The 19,747-nt window shown below is 52.0% G+C and overlaps 2 protein-coding genes across 4 annotated transcripts; both read right to left on the bottom strand.

The window, feature by feature from the left end:
• Positions 1-2,984: 2,984 nt before the first annotated feature.
• Positions 2,985-12,095, bottom strand: CNPY3 (canopy FGF signaling regulator 3). 2 transcript variants are annotated; one of them, XM_082733121.1, is made up of 7 exons: positions 11,783-12,046; positions 7,531-7,654; positions 6,956-7,013; positions 6,756-6,878; positions 4,347-4,469; positions 3,969-4,086; positions 2,985-3,618 (listed from the first exon to the last, which is right to left on the bottom strand). In XM_082733121.1, the coding sequence occupies exons 1-7, from the start codon at positions 11,943-11,945 to the stop codon at positions 3,404-3,406; spliced, it is 924 nt and encodes a 307-aa protein (XP_082589247.1). In that variant the 5' UTR covers positions 11,946-12,046; the 3' UTR covers positions 2,985-3,403. The 2 variants fall into 2 exon arrangements, with proteins under 2 accessions (XP_082589247.1, XP_082589246.1); XM_082733120.1 differs by lacking the exon at positions 6,956-7,013 and having other exon boundaries at positions 6,756-6,852; positions 11,783-12,095.
• Positions 12,096-14,012: 1,917 nt separating this feature from the next.
• PTCRA (pre T cell antigen receptor alpha) lies at positions 14,013-19,436 on the bottom strand. 2 transcript variants are annotated; one of them, XM_082733099.1, is made up of 5 exons: positions 19,239-19,436; positions 17,039-17,098; positions 16,134-16,454; positions 15,187-15,231; positions 14,013-14,568 (listed from the first exon to the last, which is right to left on the bottom strand). In XM_082733099.1, exons 1-5 carry the CDS (start codon positions 19,294-19,296, stop codon positions 14,261-14,263), a joined length of 792 nt encoding a protein of 263 aa, XP_082589225.1. In that variant the 5' UTR covers positions 19,297-19,436; the 3' UTR covers positions 14,013-14,260. The 2 variants fall into 2 exon arrangements, with proteins under 2 accessions (XP_082589225.1, XP_082589226.1); XM_082733100.1 differs by having other exon boundaries at positions 14,390-14,568; positions 16,055-16,454.
• Between the last annotated feature and the right edge of the window lie 311 nt (positions 19,437-19,747).

Below are 19,747 nucleotides of genomic sequence, written 5' to 3'. Positions count from 1 at the left end.
TGTCACACACACACACACACACAAAACAGGCTTTAAGACCAAAAAAAAAAAAAAAAAAAAAGGAGGAGGGGTACCTGGGTGGCTCAGTTGGTTAAGCATCTGTCTTCAGCTCAGGTCATGATCCGAGTCTTGGGACCAAGCCTCACATCAGGCTCCCTGCTTGGTGGGGAGTCTGCTTCTCCCTCTCCCACTCCCCTGGCTTGTGTTCCCTCTCCAAATAAATAAAATCTTTAAAAAAATAGAAGAGGCATTTTGCTCTTACTTGTGAACTCAGGGGCTGCAGGGCCACTGGGGACATGTGGCCAGCTGTGCGCTGCACAGATTCCGGATCTGAGGGGCTGTCATTCCTATTGCAAATAGCATGGGTTTGCCAATTTATTATGTTCTGGCGGCCAAGTGTCTTATCCTAAGATTTATATTAAATACATGACTTTCTAACAGATGAAGTCAAAGGTATGAAGAGCACTGTCTTCTAACTCACAAAAAAGATACCGCGTGGGAATAACATCCAGAAACTGGGAAATAGAGGAAACCGCTTTCTAGAAATTGCCCTTTAAAATAAATACAGAGGAAGGCCTGGGTGGCTCAGTCGGTTAAGCTTCCCACTCAGATCATGATCTCAGGGCTGCAGGATTGAGCCCCTCGTTGGGCTCCACACCCGGAGAGGGGCCTGCTCAAGATTCTCTCTTTCCCTCTCAAAATAAACTAAAAAATAAATAAAATGAACACAAAGTACCTGGGCAGCTGGCCCTGAAACTTCACTCCCAGAAACCGGCTTTCTAGTTGGTTCATCAGCCTTTGCGGTTCTGGATGATGGAAGTTTCTGCCACAGACTGATCCTCTCTGAATTCTGACTGGCTGTGCCTCTGAGAACAAGACCCTGACATTGACTTCATGGAGGTCCTGCTGCCCGCTCTTTGCACAACACCCTGTGTGGGTGGGCTCCAGCTGGCCTCCTCTTAACAGCTTTGTTAGATAAGCAGGTCCCTAAGCCACCAAGTATGAGATGGGCCCAGACATCTGTCTAAGAGGCATTCCATGTGACACTCATGTTCAGGTGAGTTTAAGAAATCCTGTTCTAACAGGATTTCCAATAAGGGGACTAAAATCTAGTTAACCTGAGCTCAGCCAGACCCCTCCCTCACTTCATGGAGAGACAGGGTGTGGGAGAGCAGGAGGCAGGAGGCAGGTTTGGAAAGGTCTGGATGTGTGGTGGGGAGAGGAAAAGAAAAACCTGGGGAGCTGGATCTCGCCTCTGGCTCTTCGAGGCTGGGCCAGGGAGGCGGTTGCCTGCTGGGGTAGGTGGGTGGAAAGCTAGTGCGTGTGCAACACGTCCGGCCCTTTGGGGGGTAGGGAGAGGAAGGTGCTATCCACAGCAGCCACAGGTCAAAGAGCAAAGCAGTCACAGCACCATCTGCCCTCTGCTCTGGGACCGGGCCTGGATTGGGCCACTAGGCCTACACCCCAGCAAAGGGACAGGTCTTTGTCCTATCCTACTTTAGAGATCAGTGAAGCTCTGGATCTGGACATAAGCCAGGCACTCAAGTGCAGTGTGTTAGAGACAGAACAGGGGTATCAGAGACTAGCCACAAAATCCTACAGTCCAGGGGGCTACAAACAGTTTCCCAGCCCAGAGCTCCAGTTCCTGAGCTCTAGTCCCGAGTCCAGGGCAGGAACTGAGTCTCTGACTGGAATCTCACTAAGATGGGTGGGGGCAGGGGGGCTAAACTCTAGAGGAATCATCCTCCAGGGACGTTTCCAAAGCCTCACCAACCAGAGGAAAACAGCTCCCAGTTTGCTCCACCCTCTCTGGCCCTGGCTGTCCCACCTCACAGGAGAAGGCCTGAGCCCAAACTACGAGAGCTCCCTTCACCCCCAGTTATTTCAGACCCTGGAGCATTTCCCTGGAGTCGGGGTCTGTGCCACCCCACTAGGCCCAGGCCAGAAACATGAAGGGGTCTGCGGGGGTGATCCCTGGGGGCCAGGTGGGGGCATGGTGCTGGCAGGACCTCCTGCTACTGTCTCCTTCTAAGAAGCCATAGCTCCTTCCTCCTTTACTTTGGGAAGAGGTTTACTGGTAGGGGTGGAGTTGTGGCTAAGAAGCCAAACCAGTTTAATGTGGGTCACACTGCCAGTACCAGGTGGCAGCCATGGGGTAGTGGAAACACAACGGACCCAGAGGCTGAATCCTGAGTCTGAGTTCCCCAGGTACACTTAACAGCAGGACTTCGGGCGTGTCACGGGCCTCAGTTTTGCCTTCTACCAAATGAGGCTAATGGCACCCATCCCACAGGAATTGTACGGGTTCACATTAAAGCCCGACGGGGGGGGGGGGGGGAGCGTGTACAGTTGTCATTACCACTGTTATTGAGCACCCTGATCCCTGCCCTCGGGGCAGAATGGGGAGGTGCCTGGGCCTCCTGCAACTTCTCCCTGAGGCCAGCCTTCCTATTCCTCCCCGCTCCCAGAGAACATGCTGGAACCTGCACTGGGGGACTGGAGTGTCTTCCCCTCCGGGTGCAACAATTAGAAAGAGCGGAGTGCTAAGTTGTGGTCATCAGGGAACAAGGTTCAAGATCAACAGGTAGAGCAGATGGAGATGGGAAGGAGGGCGGGATCTGGTGGGGTCATCAGTAAACAGTTTACACAACAAATGGGAAGGCCTTCCAGGAGAGAGGAGAGGATGGAAGGCAGCCAGGTGCCCAGGGCACAAGTGAGGCCCCTCCTGGCCTGGGGAGCTCAGGGAGTCCAAGGCAGCTCAGTGGGCAGCTGAGGGGCAGTCCAAAGCCTTGTGCTGGGCCACGTCTCCAAACAACCTGGGCCCTCCCTGCACTTGCTGTTCCCCAGAGCAGACAGACCAGCCTCAGTGATGGGAGGATGGGAGCTGCCTCTTTGTCCTCGGCCCCCCACGGCTGGAAGGTAAGGGGCAAGAAAGAGCAACAAGGGCTCCGGGCCTCTCTGAGGAGCTGGAGGGGACTCAAAAATTGGAACAAAAAAGGCCAAAAGGTTTTTACTCTGTGAGCCCTGGGGAGGGCCGGGCAGAGTGCCAGGTGTCCACAGGAGGGGTCAGCAGGGGTGGGGCGGCCTGTAGTCTTGCTTCCCCATCGGGGAGAAGGAAGGTGACGTGAAGGCTGGGGTGCCCTCCCATGGACCCCACACCTGCCCCTCCGGAGTTCACACCGGAGTCCCCCACAGGCAGGAAGTGGAAGGGCCTGCCCGAAGCTGGGGTCAGGAGAGCCGCTTGGTAGAGGGAGGAGGCGAGTTCTTCCCTGACCCTGTCTTTCCTGGTGGCAAGCCGCCAGGCAGGGCCTGGAACAGGACAGCTGTCCGCCAGCCAGAGCGGGGTCCCGGATTCCTCAGGTTCCAGATCAGGGGTCTCGGTTCAGGGGGCACTGGGTTAGGCTCAAAGCTCATCCGGGGGGCTGTGTGTGAGAGGGGACGCCTTCTGGATGCCCTCATCCTCATCGGGGCTGGGGTCTTCCTCCAGGCCACCTAGCTCCTTCCTCTGTTTGCTGCCGCCGCCCGATGCCTTGACCCTGCTGCTCTTCTTTTTAGACTTCTTCCCTCCCAGGGCGGCTGTGTCCCCCTTCTTGCCGGACCACTGCTCTGCCAGGCAACCTGGGGTGAAGAGAAACACCCGCGATGGATTGGTTTGCTGGGAGCAGAGCACTGACGGATGGCGGGGATGAGGGTGGGAGCAGGGACGCAGAACTGACACCCCGCGGAGAGTCCCTGTCGCCTGCCTCACTGAGGCCCCGGAGGGGTATTGGCATCCCCTTCCTGTGGTTCTGCACCTGCTTTCAGTACCTCTTATTCCACCCTGTCCCCTCAAGCTCCCCAAGGGCAGAGCTGCGAGGATGCCTTCTATTTCTTATTTCTCTTCAATCCTCATACCCACCTCCCCTGAGGGGGAGCGAGCGGTAAAACGGAGGGCACAGAGCCCTGCCCTCTCCCGCCGTCACACTCACTGGTGTCCTTGCCCTTCAGCACGTGATTGGCGCAGAGGAACTGAGTCAGGTCTTCCTCCTGATGGTTCCTGTACCAGTCCTCGATCACCTCCTCAAACTCTTCCACCAGCACGTCACACTACGAATCACAACACGGTGCATTGGCAAAGCCCCAGCACTGACTCGCTCCCTGGGGAGCTCAGCTGAGTCTCACAAACCACCACAGGCCAGGCAGATGGCTGTGATTCCCCGAGAAAACTGAAGCTGGAGAGATGAGACGACTTGACCAAAGCCCCCCAACCCTCGCCCTCAACTCTTGGTGGCCTTCTTCAGCCACAGACTTGGTCCCCACGCTCCCCTGTGAGGCAGGGCAGCCTCTGAAGGCTGAGAGGCCCGTACCTGCTTCTTGAGGTCAGCCACCTCTGCAGAGGTCTCATTCCACAGCTCGTAGGGGATATCCATCACCACCTTGACCCCTTTGTGGACCAGGTTGTGCAGGGTCTCAAAGGTCTCAGACATGCCCTGGAAGAGGCAGCGGGTCTGAGTGGCTTAGAGTGTTCTCCACCCCCGACCCTCCTCTCTGGGTAGTGCTGGAAGCCCGACCAGCCAGCTGAGTCAGGGCCCTCCAAGGCTTCTCATACTTGACTTCACTTTCCTCTCCCCTCTTTCAGGCCTGCCCCCCACAACCCCTACACACCTACACACTCACATACACACTCACATACACACACACACACACACACCATGGCTCCCCACACCTTAACCTTCCAAAAAGGACTGCTGTTTGCCTTCAGGCTCTTTGAATGGCTACTCCTTTTCCAGGAATTAAGTGTGTCCTGGCTCTTTCCCCTCACTTTGCCCAGGAACACTCCCTCATGTCTACACCCACTGCCTACTCCGCTTCTTCCTGGGGCTTGTGTCTTTCCTGGGCCGGAAGGGGGCAGGTGAGGCAGTGAGGACACCTAGTTCTGGAAAAATACTTCTGCCAGCTACCTAGGTCTTCTCCCCAGAGACTCCATCTATACACTGTCCATTTCCTCTTTCTTTCCAGAGGCGATGCATGCAAATACAAGCAAATCCACATACAAATATATCGTCCTCTCTTGCCCCCACCTCTTATACAAGTGGCAGTAGGTGTCAGCCACACTATTCTGTCCTTTGCCTTTTTTACTGACTAACAGACCTTGGAGACAATATGAATTCAACTCATAAAGAGCTGACCTCATTCTTTGTTTTGTCCACCGAATGGCCGTATCAATTTATTTAGCCACCAGTGAATGAGTGGGGTGTTTCTAACTTTATTGCTATAGACAACAGTTTTAAACATTTTTATATCAAAGCAAAACACAGATTTATTACTAAATAAGAGTACAAAATTCGTACAAATTTTATTTTATTTTTAAAATATTTTATTTATTTACTTGTCAGAGAGACAGAATGAGCAAGGGGAGTGGCAAGCAGAGGCAGAGGGAGAAGCAAACTCCCAGCTGAGCAAGAAGCCTGATGTGGACTCAATCCCAGGACTCTGGGATTATGACCTGGGCCTAAGGTAGACACTTAACTGACTGAGCCACCCAGGTGCCCCTTTATTTTATATTTTATTTTTTAAAGAGGCTCCACTCCCAGCATGGAGCCCACTGCAGGGCTTGAGCTCACAACCCTGAGATCAAGACCTGAGCTGAGATCAAGAGTCAGATGCTTGGGTGGCAGTCAGTTGGGCGTCCTCCTCTTGGTCTTGGCTCGGGTCACATCAGGGTTGTGAGATCAAGCTTGGCATGGACCCCTGCGCATCAGGCTCTGTACTCAGCAGAGTCTGCTTGAGACTTTCTCCCTGTCCTTCCCTCCAGTGCACACATGCACTTGTGCTTTCTCTCTCTCAAATGAATAAATCTCAAAAAAAAAAAAAAATTAAAAATTAAAAAAAGGAGTCAGCCACTTAACCAGCTGAGCTACCCCGGTGCCCCTAAATCTTAAAGATAAAGTCTCTAAGATTTCTGCTGCTTAAGACTATCCCTCTAGGTTCCCCAGGGATTTCTAACTAAAAGACTCCACGAGAAGGGTACTTAGGTGGAGAAGTATGCGAGACAAGTCTCTTACCATATGGGCCTGGCACTGAAAATGTTGAAGCAAAGAACTGTGGGCCTTGCGGTAAGAAGCTCATTCTTCAGGGACAGAGGCATTTGTGCACAGAGTAAGTGCATTAAATGTCACACAGGAACCCTGACAGAGGTCCAGGTGAGTGCCCTGTGGGCCTAAAGGGATAAGGTGATCACTGCCGCCCTCAACCCTGCTGTGTCTTCTGACATCTCCTCTAAACCCCATAGCACTGCAGTCTGAGTTCTCCCTGAGTCAGTGGTCAGCCTCCACAGGAGGGGGGGGGGGGACATTTCAGATGGGGTGGGCGAGGGAGGGCCCAGTTCACTGGGATCTGGGTGGCTCAGTCGTTGGGCATCTGCCTTCGGCTCAGGTCATGATCCCGGGACCTTGAGATCGAGCCCCGCGTCGGGCTCTCTGCCTGGCAGGAGGCCTGCTTCTCCTTCTCCTGACCCCCCCTGCTTGTGTTCCCTCTCTCGCTCTCTTTCTGTCAAATAAATAAATAAAATCTAAAAAAAAAAAAAAAAGTACCTATTGCCACTGGAAAGTCAGAGCACTCAAGAGGCGAGAAATGCAAGTAGCAATCGGTAAAGATCGGGTCAAGGCCAAGGACGGAAGCTCCCTAACCAGGATCTTCAAGTCACAACCACAACAACAGACCACTTAGATACATGCAGGCCTTGCCCTGTGGGGAAGGACAAGCACAAATCCAACCTTGGCAAAGCGGTTGCTGCCGGTCCTCTCCTTGTGCAGGCTGTAGTCCAGGAGCCTCTTACAGATGGTCTCAGTGACTTCGATTAAGCGTAAGTCCCTGCAGAGACAGGAGCACAAGAGGGACTGAGCTCCTTTCCCAGCCCCAGCGGATTAGCGTTCCGTCCCTCCAGCCCTGCTACCCCAACACCTGCGCATCTCACCAAAGGGAAGTCAGAGCTGGAAGGAAGATAGGTCATCTGGTCTGGGGGCTCTGAAATGCTGGAACACAGACCAGAGAGACAAAATGTAACAGCTCTATGGGAAGGCATCCTTTATAAAGCAAAGTGATTCAATATTTAGATGTTTTTCTAAGGCAAAATGTATTAAATTTTGATGTCAAAATATTTTATTTTGAAAGGATGATCATGGCTGATGGAAGGTTTTTTGGGGGCTTATTTTTAATATTTATTTCTGGTAAAATTAAAAGTGGGTAATCCTATGTTATTAATTTTTTTTTAAAATTGCATTGGCCCATGAAATCCAAGAGTCTGGGATGAGATAAGGTCGAACCACCTTGCTTTGACAGAGTCTTTGACAAGTCTGAGGCTCAGTGGAAGGAAGGGATTTATGAAGATCCCACAATTAGTTGGGGTAAAACCAGTGGGCAAACTCAGGTGTTGATGAGAACTGCCTCCCTTTGGTGGGTTTGCCTGGCTGGGAGGGAGAGGGAATTCCACGTGACCGAAACCTTTAGGAACAAAAGAGTCCAGGCCAGTGGGTAACCCCCTTCACTTACGACTTGGTGTATTTGACGCCGGAAGCCTTCCGATCCAGGATGCCATAGCCTGTGTCGATCACTTCCTTGGTCTTTCCTGTCTCCTCAAAAGCAGACTTCAGCTCCACGGCGACATATTTACACACTGGGGGCGGGAGACACAGGACAGCCCACTGAGCCTATGTGAGTCTGACAGGAAGGAGCCAGCTCCCAGCCAGATATGCCATGGTGGGTGCCTCTCCAGACGGGGTCAACACTCAGGGCAGGGAAGGAGTTAGCCCCAGACCACCACGTGGAGGTCACTGGGTGACACTCGGCTCCAAGATTCGCTGCTCCCTGTCCAGTCCTGGCCCTTATCCTACTGACTCCATTTCTCCCAGTTGCTTCTTGCCCCCCCACCCCCTCTAATCATTTTAAATTTTCAAACATATAAAAAAGCTGAATGAGTATGAGTAATTATACACCTTCCACTCATTTCAACAGTTTGTTCATGATCTGCCACAATCTCTCTCCAGTATAAGAAATAAAATAACAGAATAATACAGTAATATAGCTCAACAGCATATACACTGTTTTTGCTAAACCATTCTGAAAGTAAGTTGCAGACAACATGACCTTTCACCCCTCAAAATGCCCTCACGCATCTCTGGAGAACAAGGATTTTCTTCTACCAACCATAAAAACATACTGATCCTCGGAAAATGAACAATAATTCCAATATCGCCTAATACTCAGTCCGTATTTAAATTTCCCCCATTGTCCCCAAATGTGCGGTCTGCCTGTTTTATGACTTGATTTCATATGCTGTTCTGGCTCCACCACTCTGAGCCTACCAAGGTCATCTGCTCCATCCCCTCCAAAGGCCTTGCTCCCACCAACTCTGTTACATTCATCCTCTCATTTCCTCTTACTCTTCCTCGGTTACTAAGCAACCCCTGTGTGCCAGGCACTGTCTGGGGATTCGCAGCTGAAAAGAGTTTCCTCCCTGCTACATACAGTCCAATGGAGTGATCGCCGTGCGTAAGGAGTATTGCCGCTGAACATGAGATTTGCCCAAGGCCATGGGAGAGCGCTTCATGCCTTCTATGGGCTTTTCTACCCATTCTCCCAGCCTCACTTTTATTATTATTATTTTTTAAAGATTTTATTTATTTGAGAGAGAGTGAGAGACAGAGAGAAAAAGCATGAGCAGGGGTAGTTAGGTAGGGAGGGGCAGAGAATCTCAAGTAGACTGAGCCCAGAGCCTGATGTGAGGCTCAAACTCCGAGTTCAGGGCTCAATCTCATGACCCTGAGATCAGGACCTGAGCTGAAACCAAGAGTTGGCTGCTTAACCAAGTGAGCCACCCAGTGCCCTACAACCTTACTTTAATTTTTAAAAAAAGATTTTTATTGGGGCACCTGGGTGGCTCAGTGGGTTAAAGCCTCTGCCGTCAGCTCGGGTCATGATCCCAGGGTCCTGGGATCAAGCCCCGCATCAGGCTCTCTGCTCTGCACACAGCCTGCTTCCTCCTCTCTCGCTGCCTGCCTCTCTGCCTACTTGGGATCTCTCTATGTCAAATGAATAAATAAAATCTTTTAAATAAATAAATAAATAAATAAAAATTTTTATTTTATTCTCAATGGCTCTCTCAAATAAATAAATAAATAAAATCTTTAAAAATAAATAAATAAATAAAGCCTCTTCCTTCTGCAAAGCTCTTCTGGGCCCTCCCCCGACCTGTTCTGATTTCATCTGGGTCTCTACAGGATCCATGTTCTAAGAGCTCTTGGTCACTTTGTGTCTCCCCAACTATAAGGGTACACAAAGTAAGTATTGGACTTTTTCTATATTCCTCTAGTCTGGGACTCTGTGTTAGATACTTAAATATTGCAAAGAGACTGTGTTTGTGGTGGAGCAGCTTCTGATGCCTCTGAACAAATATGATCTGTAGACTAAATGCCACTAGTATTGTTATAATGCTGACAGCAGAATTTGATAGAAGACCAATTTACCATCAAAACCCCCCACCCCCGAAACCAAAAACCAAAAACCAAACCATCCCCTGAAGGCTTGCTTGGTAAAATTTTATAACATACACATTTAATATATGGCTTGGAGAACTTGGAACACATGAAAAATTCCATGTGATCTCAGAGTCTGCCACGAATTGAGGCGGCTCACCTCCCTGGCTCTCTAGCCAGGAACACCTGTCCCCCTCCCCCTCTCTGTTCTGCACTCTGGGTAAGCTCATCATTTTTCTGGCTTTTGCCCCCTTCTCCCACGCCCTCAGTGTGTAGGATTCCAGGCCCTGGGGAGCTGGAACCTCCTTTCTCTCTTGTGCCCATCAACCACAACCCTGCTTCTCAACTCATCCAAACCTTACCTCTTCAAGACTCCCTCTGGGGATCCCACCCAGAACTAGACTTGGAGGAGACTCATGGCACAGACCCCAGACTCTCATGGATACCCACCTACTCTTTTTTCCAAGCAGGTCCTCCTTCCTCTGTGCCAAGGCCTATTTTACTCAGGCTTTGGAGCCAGGAGGCAGGCTTTGTGGACCAGACACAGTCAGCATTTAGTAATAAAGGTGCAACAATGATAAATAAGAGCAAATACACTATTAAGAAGAGCCTAACAGTTTGCCAAGCCATCCTGTAACTGAAAATTCCTTTAAAACTAATCTTTATTGGGATGTCTGGGTGGCTCAGTCAGTTAAGCGTCTGTCTTCAGCTCAGGTCATGATCCCAGCATCCTGGGATGGAGTCCCCAGTCAGCTCCCTGCTCAACAGGGAGCCTGCTTCTACCTCTGCCTCTCTCCCTCTCCCCTGCAACCTGCTTGTGCCCTTTCTCTCTGACAAATAAATAAATAAAATCTTTTAAAAAATAAAAGAAATTATTCTTTACCTATTACCTACAAAATGAGGCTCGACTAGAATGATCTCTAAGATGTTTGCCAGCTCTATGCTTCTGAGTCTGTGAATGCCTCCTAAGGGAAAGAAATGTGAGGTTCTCAGGCTATGAGAATAGAAAACAAAGAGAGGAAGTGAAACCCCCAAACCATACCATATAGGTTAGGACTAGAGCAAGAGTGAAAGGAAAGCATCCCAACTCTCTGCCTTCCTATTTATGGAAGAGAGGGACAAGGTACAGGCTAGAACCCACACTGGGAGCCCTCCCAGTGAAGTCGGCTCATTTCATCTTTCATTTCTCAAATGAAAGGATTATGTGTCCCAATCCACCCCATCCCTACTTCCCAGTGCTTAGGGAACATCTGGCCTGCTGTACGCTCTGAATTGGGATGAAACAGTTTTATAGCCAACTTTCAGAGGGGTCTGGGGTTATGGAGATGGCAAGGAAGGAGTGGCTATGAAGGTCTGCCTAGAAAAAAGAAATGGTGTGCCGGTAGGGGAGGTGCGGGGATGGGGGGGGGCACGGGGGGCGGGGAGAAAAGGTAGCCCATTCATAGTCCTGCATCACTGGCATGGGTGCTGGTGGTATTTTTCTCTCTCTGAAGTTCTATGCCTCCATCCCTGTATCTTTGGGATACACTTTCTCCTGATTCCTAAAATCCTCCTCCCTCACCAAATTCTCCCAGGCTAGATCTACTCTTATCCCAAAGTGGCCCTATTTTTCTCCCCATAGGCCTCAGACCCTTCTCCTTCCTCCACACCCACCCGCAGCCCCCACGTGTTTGTCTTTATTTCAAAAATATTCCCTGGATGCCCACCAGGCACTGTGTTAATAAATATCTGAGACAAGGTCCCTGTCCTCGAGGAGCTTAACGCTAGTGGTGGAGTCTATCAATTATACAGATAGCTTGTGGTGAGGGCCCTTCCTAAGGACAGTCATACGGACATTTTCAGTTCCTCAAACTTGTCCTTTGCTTCTTAGCCTGTAGGCCTCTGTATCTGCGGTTTCCTGAGAGACTCCCTCTTTTCATGTCTCTTCGCCCAGCTAACTCCTAATTACTGTTTGGTCCTCCTGTACGAATTCCTGACTTCCCTTTCCACACAGCCTCCCTCCCACCCCCCACACCCCTGTAGGCTAGATTAGATGCCTGGATCGTAACTGCTTGTTCTGCACCGGCTTGAGAGCTCCAGGTGACCCGAGACCTGATCTCTTGCCCCGCCCCCCGCGTCCCCAGCGTCCAGCACAGTGCCAGGCACACAGTAGCTTCAGTAAATGAAGAGGATCCTCCTGCTCAGGGAGCCAAGGCCCTTCCATCCCCCCACCCGACTCCGCACGCCCCGCCTCTCTGGCGGGATTCTCCCCGGGGGCCCCGCCCCCTCACCTTCGCATTTGCTGGGAAGTCGAACCCAGTCGGTCTCCTCGGCGTGCGCGGAGCTGGGGCCCAGCTCCGGGGCCGGCAGTAGCAGCAGCAGCAACAGTAGCAGGGAGAGAAGCAGAAGACAGCGGGGCCCGGGCCGGGGCGCGAGCTCAGGCAACGGCTCCATGGTCCAGCCGGACCCGACCCCAGCGGACCCGGCTGCGCTTCCTCCCGCGGCGCGCGCTGGGCAGCTTCCCGCAGCCGCTTCCGGGACTGCACACGTGCCTCGGCGTAACCAGGGCAACAGAGAGCCCCCCGCCCCCACCCGCGGCTGCCTCCGGCCACCTCGGCCCGCCCCCAGAGCCCAGGAAGGCCCGCGGACTACGCAGCCAATGGGCTTTCCGGGGCTTGCCCTGCAGCGAATGGGAGGGCGATCTTTTTTCAGTCTTGACCAATGAGAGAGCTCATGGTGTCCTCAGTGACCTATGGCAGCATCTTTCCCCACCCACTAACGGATGTTCTGGGAGGGCCTGGAGGACTACGACGCGGAGGCGGGAAGTAGCGGTCTGGCCCTTGAATGGGAGGTCCGACTCTTGGATCGTGGTAGAGGTGCGGAAGGCAGTCTTTTCGGCCTTCTCCGCCTCCTTGCACGTCACTTCACTCCCGGGGTCGTAATGCAGCAAATGCTTATTAAGCACCTGTTTTTAAATTTTGTTATTATTATCGTTGTTGTTATTGTTGTAATTGCTAATCTCTAGTAGGCGCTGCGGGTGAGACCTTGGCTACGCAAACAGTCCCCAGTCTTCAAACTGTCTTAGTGCCAAGTGATCCTAGATTGATCCCCTGAGAGCTAGAACAAGTCGCCTCCTTTCTGAGCCTCAGTTTCTTTTTCCCTCCTTCCTGCCTTCCTCCGCAAAACAAGGATTTGGCTAATTACGATTGTATTTCCCTTCCATCTCCCCAGCAATAACAGGGTGCCTGACACGAGGAGATGCTCGGTGGGGCCCCATCTGCTGTATCATCAAGAGGAGGACTTTCTGGGTCTTTGGGGCTGCTTGGACTGCCCCTGAGCTGTTAGAGCATAGTTTGCTATCACCACCTTGGGGGAAAGAAGACTAAGGTAGAACCACTGGTCCAGCCAACTGTCCGGTGCTGCCCAGGAGGCACCTAGGTTCAGGTGAAAGCTCCCAAGATTCCTGGGAGTTGTTACTGGAGAAAGAAACCCCTGGAAAGCCTGGATCTCCTGCCAGTGCTGGAGAAACAGGCCACACACTATACTGTGGGGGCCTTATATATTTTCAGCGCAAGAGCCCTTTTCAGGAAACAAAACAAGGGCGTTTGTGTGGCTCAGTCTTTAAGCCTCTGCCTTCAGCTTAGGTCATGATCTGGGAATCCTGGGATCAAGCCCTCCATCAGGCTCCCTGCTCAGTGGAGAGCCTGCTTGTCCCTCTCCCACTCCCCCTGCTTGTATTCCCTCTCTTGCTGTCTCTCTATCTCTCTGTCAAGTAACTAAATAAAAATCTTTTTAAAAAGGAAGAAAGAAACAGGGTGCCTGGGTGGCTCAGTTGGTTAAGCAACTGCCTTTGGGTCAGGTCATGATCCCGGAGTCCTGGAATGGAGTCTTGCATCGGGCTCCCAGCTCCTCGAGGAGTCTGCTTCTCCCTCTGACCTTCTCCCCTCTCATGCTCTCTCTTACTTGCTCTCTCTCTCAAATAAATAAATAAAGTCTTAAAAAAACAAAACAAAACAAAACAAAACAAAATTTCTTTAGTGCCTGACTCAGGCCTGATGCTCAATGAATATTTGTTAAATGAATAATGACCCTTAATTGATTAATAAGGTGTAAGTTTGGAATTAACATCCATGCTCTTGGCATTGTACATGATCTTGCTACCCTGGGATCCTGGCCCTGTTCTTTTCTGTCAAGTCTGTACAAAACTTCATGTGGGGCCCAGCACCCCACCTTCCTGACTTCCTGGGCATCTCGCCCTGACCTCTCACAGAGGCTGGGCCAGGTTGAGGAGACAGAGTGGAGGCCTTTTCTGCCTGGCTGTGGGAAGAGACAGAGGTAGGAAAGCTCCTCCCCAAACCGTCCTCCCCAAACCCCGGCATCACTCTGCAGTTCTAGAGTCTCACCCTCAGGAAGCCCTCTTCCTCAAGGGAAACTTCCCAGATTTCTGGCTCTTCAAAATTTGCCAGATTCCCTCCTCCCAGGGCAGACATGAATTCAGATGTTTCGTTTGTGTCATTTACGTTCTCCTTTAATTGTTTTCAGTTCTCTGCCCCTCAAATGTCTCAATACCTGTGGCACACCACCCTCCTCCCTGAGAAGGCCTCAGTCTGGGACAGGAGACAGAGCCCTGCCCCGGAAACTTCCATCTGCAGGAGAAGGCAGGTCACAAACAAATACTGCAAGCCTTAAGGAAGGAATTTCGGGGAGGCTCATGAGCACCGGGCCCAAGCTTGATGGGTAGAGAGCGTCCCCTCCTTCCAGCCTGGGCTCTAGGGGGGCTCCTGGCCAGAACGGCGGGGCTGCGGCGTCAGCGGGGCGGGTACGGTGAGCCCTGGGCCGGTGGCCCCTCCAGCACAGCCACCAATCCAGGCGGCGGGGGCTGAGGGCCCGCCCGCGGGCGGAGGCTGCGGGAGACCACCGGGCGCCTGCCGGCAGGTGGGGGGCGCGGGGAGCCCGGGGTCCCCCAGCGCGGAAGGTGGGGCGCGGAGGCGGCTACAGGTCAGGAGCACGTCCAACAGCAGCAGCTTGAAGAGTAGCAGCCGCAGCGCCCCCAGCCGCAGGGCCTGGCCCCGCGTCCCTGCGGGACGGAGACGAGCGGTTAGGGCCAGAGGCCGGCTTCAGCCCCAGCCCCACCCGCCCGAGAAAGTTCTCCAGGGAGCAGGGGCCTTGTCCTCCGCTCCTGCCACTCCTCCTCCCCGCCGTTCCCCAAAGCCTGGGAAAGTCCTCCTTGGTGTCTAGACTCAGCTCTAATTGGAAATAGTAACACATTCCTTCCTAGCCTTCATTTTATTTTATTCTCCCAAAACCAGGGGGATGCAGGTCAAGCAGGGATTAGCATCTGACGCAGAGAGGAACTGGACCCCTATTCTCTATGAGCGGAAGTAGAACTGGACTCAGTACTCGGTCTGGTGGGTGGTCTGGTCTCTCAGGGCTCTGACGCTGACACCATCTATCTGGGCTGCCCGGAGAGAGCTTCACAGAGCCCTCTGTTAGCTGGTGGCTAGGAATTAGTCTGGGGTCATAGGATCCACCCCCATCTACCCGTAGATAGACTGAAGCCCAGGCTTGTCAGTGCCCCAACCCAGCAAGGCAGCCTCTTCAGGAGCCACCCACCACGCCGCCCCCCGACCCCAACACGAGTGGGACCGTCATGCCAGACCCACACAGGCTGAAGATCCTGGTCCCCAGTACTCACCCCTTAGACTCTCCCAGAGGCAGGTCCTGGCTGAGGAAGCCTCTCCTGGCAGCCAAGAGGAAGAGAATGAGTCTTTTGGGATGGGCTCTGCCATCCACCCAAGTTCTGTGCCCCAGGCCTGGCAGGTGGCAGCCACGCATGGCAAGTTGCATAAATGGACAAATGAACAAGCACCAGGAAAGCTGAGCCCATTTGCTACAATGTCTCTCAGGGACTCAAATCTTTCTCTGTCCCCACTGTCCACTATTCTGTGTTCCCTCCCCCAGCCCCTCCCCAAGGAAGCTGAGGTCTCTCAGCACTTTTAGACGAGGACTTGGATTCTTAGCAGCCTCCTTTGAAAGGCAGGGCATTTATTCAACAAACATTCCCATTTGGAAGATGCCAAAACTACCATAATCCAAAAGCAGGAAGCCAGTCATCTAGTAATAATAACAGCTGGCTTTGGACACGTCCCTTAAACATCTCTGGCCTGTAAAATTGGGAAAATAATATGGTTTTCTTCATGAATATGAGGTGTTTCCAACAGTGCCTGGCACAGTGTAGTCAATAAGTAGATGGTAGCATTGTGTTATTTGATTGTCATTTGGTTCTGCTAGGTCAGGTGTCATAGATAGGGTGATATAGATATTAACCTTAGCTACATAAATCTAGATATCAACCCAAGGTAATAGGAGGGAGGCAGTGTAATTAACTCTTGGAGGTCATGCCTCAGAACCTGGATTTGAAGGAGATACTTGAGGCCTGGATATTTGAAGGAGTTGCAAACCCAAGACTCAGGGCCCTGAGGCCACCCTGCTCCGAACCCAGGCATCGCCTCATTTGGAGAGTTGGCACAGGGACACCCACCATGCCCCCGTGGGATCCTGACCTGTCTCCCAGCATATCCTGTTTCCAGAGTGTGTGGGAGGGGTAGGGAGCATCCACAGGGGCCCCAGCTCCGTCCCCACCTGACAGCTGTAGGGGCCGTGTGCTCTGGCTGCGGTCGCCAGCCTCAGGCCCTGTGTGGCAGACCAAGTTTTCCCAGGCTGCCAGCTCCTCGGAGGGCAGAGAGAGCTGAGCCAAGCTAGTCCAGGTGCCGTCAGCCTCTGGGGAAGGGCCGTAGGTGAAAGCATCCAGGGAGCTGCCATTGCCAGCTGAGAACCAGATGGGGCCCCCAAAGCCTGGGGGTGCAACATCGAGGACCAGGCAGACCACCAGTGTCTGCTGCTTCCCGTCCACCAGCAGCGTGATCGGCGGGGCCAGAGAGGGGAATGGTGTGCCCCCCACACCTGCAAGAGAGCATGCACCTGTGGTGGGCCGGTCTGTCCCTGCCAGCTTCCCATAATAGGCTTCTATCCTTCCATCTGGGTTTGCTTTCCATCATCCATCTCCTTCCATCCACTCAGCCATTCCTCTCTCCTTGCATTCGCCCATCTGTTCATTCATCCTTCCCCCAGCAACCATCCTTCCTACATCTACTATTTTTTTTTTTTTGAGATTTTATTTATTTATTTGACACAGAGATCACAAGTAGGCAGAGAGACAGGCAGAGGGAAGGGGAGAGTAGGCTCCTTGCTGAGCAGAGAGCCTGATGCAGGGCTCCATCCCAGGGCCCTGGGATCATGACCTGAGCCGAAGGCAAGAGGCTTAACCCACTGAGCCACCCAGGCACCCCACACCTACTCTTTCTACCTTCTATCTGTGTGTCTGTCCATGCTTCCAGGCATCCATCCATCCCTCACCCATCTATCCTATCTCAACCTATCTGTGCCAGGAACTGGGGATGTAACACTGATGAAGACATTGGCCCTGCCCTCAAGGAATGCAGTCCCAGGGGAAAGATAGCAGATGCAGCAACAAATTCTTACAATACCTGGTCGTGCCAGCCTCAGGAGGGTGGTTACCACTGGTGGGGAAGGGAAGGAAACAAGATCTGGAAAGAGATTAAAGAGGGTTTTGAATGTAACTTTTTGTTTCTTTTATCTGATTCAAATATGGCAAAATGTAAACCATTTGTTAATCTGAATGGGATATGCATAAGTGTTTATTTAATCATTGTCAGTTCTTTTCTGTGGGTCTGTTCTTTTTTTTTTAAGATTTTATTTTTATGTAATCTTTACACTCAATATGGGGCTCCAACTCACAACCCAGAGACCAAGAGTCCCATGCTGTACTGACTGAGCCAGCCAGGTGCCCCTAAAGTATTTTTTAAAGACCTTTGTTCAGATATACTTTATGTACTATACAATTCACCCATTTTTTTTTTTGAAGATTTTATTTATTTATTTGAGATAGAGAGTGAGAGTGAGAGAGAGAGCACAAGTTGGAGGGGACAGGCAGAGGGAGAGAGAGACACAGGCTCTCCACTGAGCAAGGGAGCCTGATGTGGGACTCTATCCCAGGACTCTGGGATTATGACCTGAGCCAATGGCAGATGCCCAACCAACTGAGCCACCCAGGCACCCTACAATTCACCCATTTCCAGTGTATGTCTTTATTATTTAAGTTTATAGTTTAAAGTTTATGGTTTATAAACCTTATAAACTATAGTTTATAGTTTAAAAAAAATTTTTTTTAAAGGGCGGGGTGCCTGGGTGGCTCAGTCATTAGTTGTCTGCCTTTGACTTGGGTCATGATCCCAGGATCCTGGGATCGAGCCCCATATGGGGCTCCCTGCTCGGCAAGGAGTCTGCTTTTACCTCTCTTCTCTGCTTGTGCTCTCTCTTGCTAGCTGTTTCTCTCTCTCAAAGAAGTAAATAAAATCTTTAAAAAAAAAAAAGAAAGAAAGAAAGAAAAGAATAAAAGAATAAGGAATTACCCCAGGATGCAGGAAAGGACACCGGAGGATCTTGTGGGGAGGTCAGAGAAGGGTGCTCAGGAAAGATTTCTTGAAGGTCAAAGAACAGATCTAGAAGCATGTGGACAGTAAGCAGCCTACTCAGGATTTGAACTCGAGTCTCTGACTCCTACTCCCGTAGACCACCCCACTTGGAAGGATGACTAAGATTTTGCTACATGACACAGTGCATCAAGCCTGGGACATGGCCTCAGGCAGAGTTGGGTGGACTCCCAACTTGTCTGCTTAATTTACTGAATCTTAATTGCTGCATCCATATAATGAGGTTAATAACACCAGCCCAGTAAAATTGTTGTGAAGAAAAAAGATCATGAATGTCAAACACCTTGGCAGAGAAGTATTAGTATTATTATCAATGCTGATATAATAAGACATGACAAACAAAGGGGACAGAGAAAGCTAAGAGTGAGCTCCAGGACCCTCGAGCTCCTGAGCCTCTTCACTTATACAGATGCTTTCCCCAGGTTGAGTTTAGCATGTGCTTCCTCCACGAAGCTGCCCGGGATTGCTTCTCCTCACCCTAGCTGCCTCCTTCTCAGAGCTCGGACCTCTTGCCATGGGCTCTTCCTGCTCCACGTGGATGTGGTTTATCTCCCTAGCAAGGGAGAGCTTGTGAAAATACTGGGGGCCAGCTTTAGATCAAAGATGACCTTCCCCCACTACATACATGCAAACACGTGCATGTTTCTAGATGAAGTTGGAATTCTCGCCTCTAAACACAAGTCCTTTGACCCCATCCTCGATCTTTGAAGGACTGAGGGTAATACCCTTGAGAAGTCACTGGGGCCTTGCAACCTCCCCTGAGAGCCTACTGAGAAGGGGGAGCAGGGAGTGAACATGAGACATTTTGAGCCCTGTGGGAATAGAGCAATCTGAGGGCAGGAGCCCGGGACAGGAAGGACAGGAGATGACCTTACAACATTGCCCTGTCTCAGCCCAGGCTACCCCATCTCCATCCTCCCTGGACGTCTATCCAGCTTGCTGTCATGTCTCTACACCTCCAAGAGGCGACTGCCCAACCAGGGACTCCAACACAGTAGACTCCAGGGATCAGACTCGGGGCCCCAGGGTGAGGCAGCTGGAAGGCAGAAGATGATGGGGAAGGAAATGGTAGGCTTATGATGAGACGCTCGCCTACCCAGGGAGTACCAGAGCTGGGGAGGGGGGCTTGGGCCAACTAATGGGGCACAGAGAGGGAGGCAGGGAGGGGGCTCACCTGTGGGCAGGGCTGGACATCCGAGGGCCAGGAGAAGCAGCAGCCAGGTCCTGGCCATGGCCCTCCTGAGAGGAGGCAGGGCCCAGCTGCAGACTTGAGGTGTGGGCTGTGGGAGGAGGCGCCCGCAAGACTGTCTCCCAGGCAGCAGGCCCAGCTGTTCCACCACGAGCCAGAGCCGTTTCCCGGTGAGGAGCCCCTCCTGCCTCCACCCTGGCCCTCAAACCCGGTCTTTTCTCAGGGGCCCAGTAACTCAGGGTGCCCCTCCCACACCCTACTCCCTCCTGGTTGAAGAGCACAGCACGGTCTGCAAAGCCCTTTCCCAGTCACTGGCTCAGCCACCTATGGGATACTGGGCACCAGGCAGCACCCTGAGCCTTCCATTCAGCTCGCCACTCCACCCACCCAGCAGCTGTGAGCTCCGTCGCACATGAGGCAACTGGGGCTCAGAGACATGGAATGACCTGCTCGAGGCCAACAGATGGCAGGGGGCAGACTGGCCTTACTATAGC

This window comes from Mustela nivalis (assembly GCF_964662115.1).
Source record: "Mustela nivalis genome assembly, chromosome: 5".
Classification (NCBI taxonomy): domain Eukaryota; kingdom Metazoa; phylum Chordata; class Mammalia; order Carnivora; family Mustelidae; genus Mustela; species Mustela nivalis.
This window is presented reverse-complemented; position numbering and strand designations above follow the sequence as displayed.

Coding starts and splice junctions, on each gene's coding strand:
- CNPY3 (XM_082733121.1), bottom strand. CDS start 11,945: ATGGAGCCGTTGCCTGAGCTCGCGCCCCGGCCCGGGCCCCGCTGTCTT. Junction 4,470..6,755: donor GCAGCAACCGCTTTGCCAAG/GTTGGATTTGTG, acceptor TGCCTCTTCCAG/GGCATGTCTGAGACCTTTGA. Junction 3,619..3,968: donor GCTGAAGGGCAAGGACACCA/GTGAGTGTGACG, acceptor TCTTCACCCCAG/GTTGCCTGGCAGAGCAGTGG.
- PTCRA (XM_082733099.1), bottom strand. CDS start 19,296: ATGGCCAGGACCTGGCTGCTGCTTCTCCTGGCCCTCGGATGTCCAGCC. Junction 17,099..19,238: donor ATGTCCAGCCCTGCCCACAG/GTGAGCCCCCTC, acceptor ATCTCTTTCCAG/ATCTTGTTTCCTTCCCTTCC. Junction 16,455..17,038: donor CCTGAGGCTGGCACGACCAG/GTATTGTAAGAA, acceptor GCTCTCTTGCAG/GTGTGGGGGGCACACCATTC.